The following is a 10,000-nucleotide window of genomic DNA, read 5'->3' on the forward strand; positions in this document are numbered from 1 at the left end:
CCCACGTCCAGGGTGACTGTGTTGTTTTGGGTCGGGCCTCTGGGATCAGATCCCACATCCAGGGTGGAGGTCTGAACAAAGGCTCCGCTTTGGGAAAGACGTATTCTTGGTCGTAATGTTGGGAAATTGACGTCACTTTTATATCCAAAACCACATCAGGCCCCACCACCACCACCACCACCTCTACACCACTCCCCACAACAGGGCCCCTAGGGTGAGGAGAGGAGACAGTAGGGCGATGAGAGGAGACAGTAAGGCGAGAAGAGGAGACAGTAAGGCGAAAAGAGGAGACAGTAAGGCGAGAAGAGGAGACAGTAAGGCGAGAGACAGAGGGAAAGAGACAGTAGTGAGAGGGGAGAGACGAGGAGACAGGGTGAGGGAAAGAGACAGAGGGAAAGAGACAGTTGGGAGAGGAGAGAGAGGAGACAGACAGTAGGGCGAGGAGAGGATACAGTAGGGAGGGGGGGAGACAGTAGGGTGAGGGAAAGAGACAGTTGGGCGAGGAGAGGGGAGACAGTAGGGAGAGGGGAGGAGACAGTAGGGTGAGGGCAGTCAGTAGGGTGAGGGGAGGAGACAGGATTATCTTGGTCAATGTATGTATAATTACATAGATATACACGGAAACTTACACACACACACACACACACACACACACACACACACACACACACACACACACACACACACACACACACACACACACACACACACACACACACACACACACACACACACACACACACACACACACACACACACACACGCACACACACACCTGTGAGCTCAGTCCTTCCTCAGCATGGGGTAGGATGCCACGGCAACCACAAAAACTATATCACCTTGGAAATCCCCTCAGCTGTTTTAGTGATACTTAGGAAAGAGAGGTATTTCAGGAGGGTTGACATCATCGCCATAGTTTCCTGACAGCCGTGGGACAGAGGAGAGTTATATAGCGAGTTGCTGAGCTTCGCAGGCAGACCTTTAAATCATGGAATAATGTGTCTTAATGTCTCTTCAGAGACCCCACAGTCCCTGTCTCACCTGTGACGCTAACGCCAGCTAGCCACACTGATGGCTTTACCATGCCCTCTCTATTGTAGCTAGCTAACTGATGCTAATGCTAGCCACGCTAATGGCCTTACCATGCCCTCTCTACTGTAGCTAGCTAGCTGATGCTAATGCTAGCCACACTGATGACTGTACCATGCCCTGTCTACTGTAGCTAGCTAGCTGATGCTAATGCTAGCCACACTAATGGCTTTACCATGCCCTCTATTGTAGCTAGCTAGCTGATGTTAATGCTAGCCACACTAATGGCTTTACCATGCCCTCTCTACTGTAGCTAGCTAGCTGATGCTAATGCTAGCCACACTAATGGCTTTACCATGCCCTCTATTGTAGCTAGCTTGCTGATGTTAATGCTAGCCACACTAATGGCTTTACCATGCCCTCTATTGTAGCTAGCTAGCTGATGTTAATGCTAGCCACACTAATGGCTTTACCATGCCCTCTCTACTGTAGCTAGCTAGCTGATGTTAATGCTAGCCACACTAATGGCTTTACCATGCCCTCTATTGTAGCTAGCTTGCTGATGTTAATGCTAGCCACACTAATGGCTTTACCATGCCCTCTCTACTGTAGCTAGCTAGCTGATGTTAATGCTAGCCACACTAATGGCTTTAAGTATTTCACTGTAATGTCTACTACACCTGGTGTATTCAGCATTTCACTGTGAGGTCTACAACACCTGTTGTATTCAGCATTTCACTGTGAGGTCTACTACACCTGGTGTATTCAGCATTTCACTGTGAGGTCTACTACACCTGTTGTATTCAGCATTTCACTGTGAGGTCTACTACACCTGTTGTATTCAGCATTTCACTGTGAGGTCTACTACACCTGTTGTATTCGGCATTTCACTGTGAGGTCTACTACACCTGTTGTATTCGGCATTTCACTGTAAGGTCCACCTACACCTGTTGTATTCAGCATTTCACTGTGAGGTCTACTACACCTGTTGTATTCAGCAGTTCACTGTGAGGTCTACTACACCTGTTGTATTCAGCATTTCACTGTGAGGTCTACTACACCTGTTGTATTCAGCATTTCACTGTGAGGTCTACTACACCTGTTGTATTCAGCATTTCACTGTGAGGTCTACTACACCTGTTGTATTCAGTATTTCACTCTCTCTCCCTCTCTCTCTCTGTCTCTCTCTCTCTCTCATTTCTCTCTCTATCTCTCTCTCTCTCTCTGTCTCTCTCTCATTTCTCTCTCTATCTCTCTGTCTCTGTCTCTCTGTCATTTCTCTCTCTATCTCTCTCTCTCCCTCTCTGTCTCTGTCTCTGTCTCTCTCCCTCTCACTCTCTCTCTCTCTCTTTCTTTCTCTCTCTCTCTCTCTCTCTCTCTCTCTCTCTCTCTCTCTCTCTCTCTCTCTCTCTCTCTCTCTCTCTCTCTCTCTCTCTCCTCTCTCTCTTTCTCTCTCCCTCTCTCCCCTTCTCTCTCTTTCCCTCCCTCCCCAGAGTCCCGTCCTCTGTCCATCCCAATGAAGGTGATGCCTTCCTCTCCAGAGACCTGGACCACCCCAGAGGAACGTATGAAAGAGCTGATCTCTCACGTCTGGGACGCCGTCAAACGACTCACACTACAGGTACATACGCTTCTCACTCCTCCTCCTCTCCCTCTCCGCCATCCTCCTCTCCCTCTCCGCCATCCTCCTCTCCCTCTCCTCCCTCCTCCTCCTCTCTCTCCTCCCCCATCCTCCTCTCCCTCTCCTCCCTCCTACTCCTCTATCTCTCCTCCCCCATCCTCCTCTCCCTCTCCTCCTCCCTCCTCCTACTATCCCTCTCATCCCCCCTCCCCCTCCTCCTCTCTACATGTCTTCCTCTCCCTCTCCTCCCCCTCCTCCTCTCCCTGTCTTCCTCCCCCTCCTCTTCTCCCTCACCTCCCCCTCCTCCTCTCTCTCTCCTCCCCCTCCTCCTCTCTCTCTCTCCTCCCACCATCTCTCTACATGTCTTCCTCTCCATCTCCTCCCCCTTCCTCCTCTCTCTCTCCTCCCGCTCCTCCTCTCTCTCCCCTCCCACCATCTCTCTACATGTCTTCCTCTCCCTCTCCTCCCCCTCCTCCTCTCCCTGTCTTCCTCCCCCCTCCTCCTCTCTCTCTCTCCTCCCCCTCCTCCTCTCTCTCTCTCCTCCCCCTCCTCCTCTCTCTCGCCTCCCCCTCCTCTCTCTCCTCCCACCATCTCTCTACATGTCTTCCTCTCCCTCCCCCTCCTCCTCTCCCTCTCCTCCCCCCCTCCTCCTCTCCCTCTCCTCCCCCCCTCCTCCTCTGCCTCTCCTCCCCTATCTCCCTCCCTGTCTTCCTCTCCACTTCTTCCCAACCATCCTCTGATACCTCACCACCCTGTGGCGCGTCCGTCCGTCCCTGCGCGGCGTCTCCTCTTCTCAGCCCAGTACAGTTGGGTCCTGACCACACCGTGTAACAGTGATCCGTGGTTCTGTCTCTGTCCTGCTGACAGTAGAGCTGAACAGAACCGTCCCACAGCTGGTACTGAAGGACCGACTGGAGATTCCAAACACAGTCAGTTAGTTTACTTGACTGTGGTGTAAACACAATACCTAATGGCTGACTCTTCTGATACACATGTACCCAATTAGTCACAGGGGATTTTTCTGTCTTTTTCTGGAAAAGGACAGTAGAATGTGTTGTTGTACTGGTTGACTGCTGAATCCACTTAGAGTTGAGAAGGAGAAGGTGTGTGAAAACTGTGAGGGGGTATATCTGTGAGGGGGTAGATGTGTGATAGTAAACTGTGAGGGGTAGATGTGTGATAGTAAACTGTGAGGGGGTAGATCTGTGAGGGGGTAGATGTGTGATAGTAAACTGGGAGGGGTAGATGTGTGATAGTAAACTGTGAGGGGGTAGATCTGTGAGGGGGTAGATGCTCTGGATAAGAGCGTCTGCTAAATTACTTAAATGTAAATGTAAATGATAGTAAACTGTGAGGGGGTAGATGTGTGATAGTAAACTGTGAGGGGGTAGATGTGTGATAGTAAACTGTGAGGGGGTAGATGTGTGATAGTAAACTGTGAGGGGTAGATGTGTGATAGTAAACTGTGAGGGGTAGATGTGTGATAGTAAACTGTGAGGGGTAGATATGTGACAGTAAACTGTGAGGGGTAGATATGTGACAGTAAACTGTGAGGGGTAGATGTGTGATAGTAAACTGTGAGGGGGTAGATGTGTGACAGTAAACTGTGAGGGGGTAGATGTGTGATAGTAAACTGTGAGGGGTAGATGTGTGATAGTAAACTGTGAGGGGTAGATGTGTGATAGTAAACTGTGAGGGGGTAGATGTGTGATAGTAAACTGTGAGGGGTAGATGTGTGATAGTAAACTGTGAGGGGTAGATGTGTGATAGTAAACTGTGAGGGGGTAGATGTGTGATAGTAAACTGTCAGTAGTAGATATGTGACAGTAAACTGTGAGGGGGTAGATGTGTGATAGTAAACTGTGAGGGGTAGATGTGTGATAGTACACTGTGAGGGGGTAGATGTGTGATAGTAAACTGTGAGGGGGTAGATCTGTGATAGTAAACTGTGAGGGGTAAATGTGTGATAGTAAACTGTGAGGGGGTAGATGTGTGATAGTAAACTGTGTGGGGGTAGATGTGTGATAGTAAACTGTGAGGGGGTAGATCTGTGAGGGGTAGATGTGTGATAGTAAACTGTGAGGGGGTAGATGTGTGACAGTAAACTGTGAGGGGTAGATGTGTGATAGTAAACTGTGAGGGGGTAGATGTGTGATAGTAAACTGTGTGGGGGTAGATGTGTGATAGTAAACTGTGAGGGGGTAGATCTGTGAGGGGTAGATGTGTGATAGTAAACTGTGAGGGGTAGATGTGTGATAGTAAACTGTGAGGGGGTAGATGTGTGATAGTAAACTGTGTGGTGGTAGATGTGTGATAGTAAACTGTGAGGGGGTAGATGTGTGATAGTAAACTGTGAGGGGGTAGATGTGTGAGGGGGTAGATGTGTGATAGTAAACTGTGAGGGGTAGATGTGTGATAGTAAACTGTGAGGGGGTAGATGTGTGATAGTAAACTGTGAGGGGGTAGATCTGTGATAGTAAACTGTGAGGGGGTAGATGTGTGATAGTAAACTGTGAGGGGGTAGATGTGATGTAAACTGGGGTAGATGTGTGATAGTAAACTGTGAGGGGTAGATGTGTGATAGTAAACTGTGAGGGGGTAGATCTGTGAGGGGTTAGATGTGTGATAGTAAACTGTGAGGGGTAGATGTGTGATAGTAAACTGTGAGGGGTTAGATGTGTGATAGTAAACTGTGAGGGTTAGATGTGTGATAGTAAACTGTGAGGGGGTAGATGTGTGATAGTAAACTGTGAGGGGGTAGATGACATTAAACTGTGAGGGGGTAGATCTATGACAGTAAACTGTGAGGGGTAGATGTGTGATAGTAAACTGTGAGGGGGTAGATGTGTGAGGGGGTAGATGTGTGATAGTTCAAATTGTGAGGGGTAGATGTCCTGATCTGTAACACATGTTCCTCAAGAGACATGGAGTAAACTGTGAGGGGGTAGATGTGTGATAGTAAACAGTCAGGGGGTAGATGTGTGATAGTCAGACAGTCAGTCAGTCAGACAGTCAGATGTGTGAGTCAGTACATGATGTCTGCTGTTTATTCAGAGGGACTTTTCATCACACCTCATTCATCTCCTGATCAGCCAGTCAGCCAGCCAGTCAGTCAGCCAGTCAATCAATCAGGGGTCAGTCAGTCAGCCAATCAGTGAGGGCCAATGCCAGCCAGACAGCCAGTCAGTCAGTCAGTCAGCCAATCAGCCAGTCAATCAGTCAGCCAGCCAGCCAGCCAATCAGCCAGCCAGTCAGTAGTCAGTCAGCCAATCAGCCAGTCAATCAGTCAGCCAGCCAGCCAGCCAATCAGCCAGCCAGTCAGTCAGCCAGTCAGCAAGTCAATCTGTGAGCCAGGGGGTCAATCAGTGTGACAGTAAACAGTGAGGGCCAATCAGCCAGGGGTTAGAGTGAATCAAACAGTGAGGGGTCAGAGTGTCAATAGCCAAATCAGCCAGGGGTCAGATCAGATAGTAATCTGTGAGGGCCAGATCTGTGATAGTAAACTGTGAGCCAGCCAATCAATCAGGCCAGATCAGTCAGCCAGTCAAACAGTCAGCCAGTCAGATGTGTGATAGTAAATGTCAGGGGTAGATGTGCCATAGTAAACTGTGAGGGGGTTCATCTGTGATCAGCCAGTCAGCCAGGGGTCAGCCAGTCAATCAATCAGTCAGGGTCAGATCAGTGTGCCAGTAAACTGTGAGGGGTCAGATGTGTGACAGTAATCAGTCAGGGGGTCAGATGTGTGAGGAGCCAGCCAGTGAGGGGTCAGCCAGTCAGATAGTCAATCAACCAGGGGTCAATGTGTCAGTCAATCAGTGAGGGGTAGATCAGCCAGCCAATCAGCCAGCCAGTGTTCAGTAGCCAGTCAGGGGCCAGCCAGTCAGTCAATAGTAAACAGTCAGCCAGTAGATCAGCCAGTGATAGTCAAACAGCCAGCCAGTCAATGTCAGCCAGTAATCTGTCAGGGAGTCAATGCCAGCCAGCCAATCAGCCAGGGGTCAGATGTGTGCCAGCCAAACAGCCAGTCAGATCAGTCAGCCAGTAAACATCAGTCAGTCAGTCAGCCAATCAGCAGCCAGCCAGGCCAATCAGCCAGCCAGTGTCAGCCAGTAAACTGCCAGCCAATCAGCCAGCCAGATGTGTGATAGTCAAACAGCCAGCCAATCAGCCAGCCAGTCAATCAGTAAACAGTCAGCCAGCCAGCCAGCCAGCCAGTGTGATAGCCAGCCAGCCAGCCAGCCAGCCAATCACCAGCCAGTCAGTCAGTGTCAGTCAGGGGGTAGATCTTGTGATAGTAAACTGTGCCAGGGGTAGCCATGGTCATACCCAAACTACTGAGGGGTAGACCAGTGTGATAGTCAAAGCCAGCCTGAGCCAGTGATATAAACTGTGTCAGGGCCCATGTGTGATAGTAGGCTGTGAGGGGTAGATGTGTGAGGGAGTAGGTGTGAGGGGTAGATGTGTGATAGTAAATGAGGGTAGAGTGGATAGTAAACTGTGAGGGGTAGATGTGTGATAGTAAACTGTGAGGGGTAGATGTGTGATAGTAAACTGTGAGGGGTAGAGTGGATAGTAAACTGTGACAGGGCCATGGGATAGTAAACTGTGAGGGGGTAGATGTGTGATAGTAAACCATAGGGAATAGGGAGGGGTAGATGGAATAGGGACAGGGCCCATCCAGGGAATCCTGAACTACAAGGGCCCATAGGGAAAAGATCCTGAACCAGGGCCCATGGAGAATACAGTCAGGGCCCATAGTCAATCAGGTACCAGGACCCAGACAGAATCAGGGTCAGGGTCATCAGGGAATCAGGGTGCCAGACCCATAGGGAATCAGGGTCAGGTCAGTCAGTCAGTCAATCAGGGTCACCAGTCCCATAGACAATCAGTACCAGGGCCCAGTCAGTCAGTACCAGGGCCAATAGTCAGACAGTCAGGGTCAGGGCCAATCAGGGAATAGGGTCAGGGCCCATAGGGAATCAGGGTACCAGGGCCCAGTCAGGGAATAGCCAGTCAGGGCCCAGACAGTCAGCCAGTAGGGAATAGACAGCCAGGTCAGACAGGGAATCAGGGTCAGTCAGGCAGACAGTCAATCAGTCAGTCAGGGACAGTCAGCCCATAAGGAATCAGACAGCCAGTCAGTCAGTCAGCCAGGGCCAGTCAGTCAATCAGGGTACCAGGGCCAGTCAGGGAATAGGGTCACCAGGGCCCATCAGTCAATCAGGGTACCAGGGCCCATCAGGAATAGGGTCAGTCAGGACAGCCATAGGGAATAGGGTGTCAGGACCCATAGGGAATAGGGTCAGCCAGGCCCATCAGGGAATCAGGGTCAGACAGACAGTCAGTCAATCAGGGTCAGGATCCAGTCAGTCAGGGTCAGTCAGGCCCAGTCAGGGAATCAGTCAGATCCATAGGGAAGTCAGTCAGTCAGTCAGATCCAGTCAGGGAATCAGATCCAGGGCCCAGTCAGTCAGTCAGTCAGAACCAGTCAATCAGTCAATCAGATCCACCAGTCAGTCAGTCAGTCAGATCCAGTCAGTCAGTCAGTCAGATCCAGACAGTCAGTCAGTCAGATCCAGTCAGTCAGTCAGTCAGATCCAGACCCAGTCAGTCAGTCAGATCCAGTCCAGTCAGTCAGTCAGCCTCACGATCCAGACAGTCAGATCCCTCAGAACCACAGCCTCAGTCAGATCCAGACCAGTCAGTCAGTCAGTCAGATCCAGTCACCACAGCCTCACAGATCTCAGACAGTCAGTCACAGATCCAGTCACCACAGCCTCACAGATCCTTCACCACAGCCTCACAGATCAGTCACCACAGCAGACAGATCCTCAGTCAGTCAGATCAGACACAGCCTCACAGATCCCTCACCACAGCCCCAGCTGTTTATTCAGATCCTTCATCACAGCCTCATTCAGATCCTCACCACAGCAATCAACAGATCAATCAACCAGCCAGTCACAGTCAATCAACAGCAAGATCAATCAATCAGCACAGATCAATCAACCAGCCAGTCACAGATCAATCACCACAGCAAGTCAATCAATCAGCAAGTCAATCAACCAGCCAGTCACAAGTCAATCAATCAGCAAGTCAATCAATCAGCAAGTCAATCAACCAGCCAGTCACAAGTCAATCAATCAGCAAGTCAATCAATCAGCAAGTCAATCAACAGCCTCAGCCATCCCAGCCAGCCAGCCAGCCAGCCAGCCAATCAGCCAGCCACAGCCTCAATCAGTTCCCTCACCAACAGTCAGTCAATCAGCCAGCCAGTCAATCAGTCAGCCACAGCCAATCAGCCAGCCCAGTCAGCCACAGCCAGTCAGCCAATCCCAGTCAATCCACAGCCAGTCAATCAGATCCCTCAGCCAGCCTCACAGCCATCCAGTCACCACAGCCTCACAGTTCAATCACCACAGCCAGTCACAGATCCTTCACCACAGCCTCCAGATCCCTCACCACAGTCACAGTTCCCTCACCACAGCCTCAGCCAGCCAGTCAATCACCACAGCCTCACAGATCCCAGCCACAGCCAGCCAGCCTCACAGATCCTTCACCACAGCCTCACAATCCCTCACCACAGCCTCACAGATCAATCACCAGCCAGCCAGCCTCACAGTCCAGCCTCAGTCACCACAGCCTCACAGATCTTGTCATCACCTCACAGTGTCCACTGGACTCAACCACCCAGCCTCACAGATCCCTCACCACAGACTCAACCTCACAGATTCCCTTCACACACAGCCTCACAGATCCCTCACCACAGCCTCACAGATCCTTCACCACAGCCCACAGATCCCTCACCAGGACCCACAGATAGGGTCACCCAGCCTCACAGATCCCTCACCACAGCCTCACAGCCTCACTAATGAAGATCCTCACCACAGCCTCACAGATCCCTCACCACAGAGTTCCCTCACCACAGCCTCACAGATCCCTCACCACAGCCTCACAGTATAATCCTCACACAGCCTCACAGATCCCTCACCACAGCCTCACAGATCCTTCACCACAGCCTCACAGATCCCTCACCACAGCCTCACAGCCTCACAGATCCCTCACCACAGCCCCAGCCTCACCCTCACCACAGCCTCACAGATCCCTCACCACAGCCTCACAGATCCTCCCTCACCACAGCCTCACAGATCCCTCACCACACCACAGTTCCCTCACCACAGCCTCACAGATCCCTCACCACAGCCCCAGCCTCACAGATCCCTCACCACAGCCTCACAGATCCCTCACCACAGCCTCACAGATCCCTCACCACAGCCTCACAGATCCCTCACCACAGCCTCACAGATCCCTCAGCCACAGCCTCACAGATCCTCACCACAGCCTCACAGATCC

The 10,000-nt window shown here is 51.1% G+C and overlaps 1 protein-coding gene across 1 annotated transcript in view; it reads left to right on the forward strand.

Moving 5' to 3' along the window:
* Positions 1-2,522: 2,522 nt before the first annotated feature.
* The window catches only part of LOC124017356 (vacuolar protein sorting-associated protein 13B-like), a gene marked incomplete at its 5' end in the record, with an annotated part of 93,358 nt that continues 85,880 nt past the window's right edge, over positions 2,523-10,000 (forward strand). Inside the window, 1 exon segment of the mRNA XM_046332608.1 lies at positions 2,523-2,650. Coding sequence (XP_046188564.1) covers positions 2,523-2,650 — 128 coding nt within the window.

The sequence above is a fragment of the Oncorhynchus gorbuscha genome, unplaced genomic scaffold, assembly GCF_021184085.1.
Source record: "Oncorhynchus gorbuscha isolate QuinsamMale2020 ecotype Even-year unplaced genomic scaffold, OgorEven_v1.0 Un_scaffold_1972, whole genome shotgun sequence".
NCBI lineage: Eukaryota > Metazoa > Chordata > Actinopteri > Salmoniformes > Salmonidae > Oncorhynchus > Oncorhynchus gorbuscha.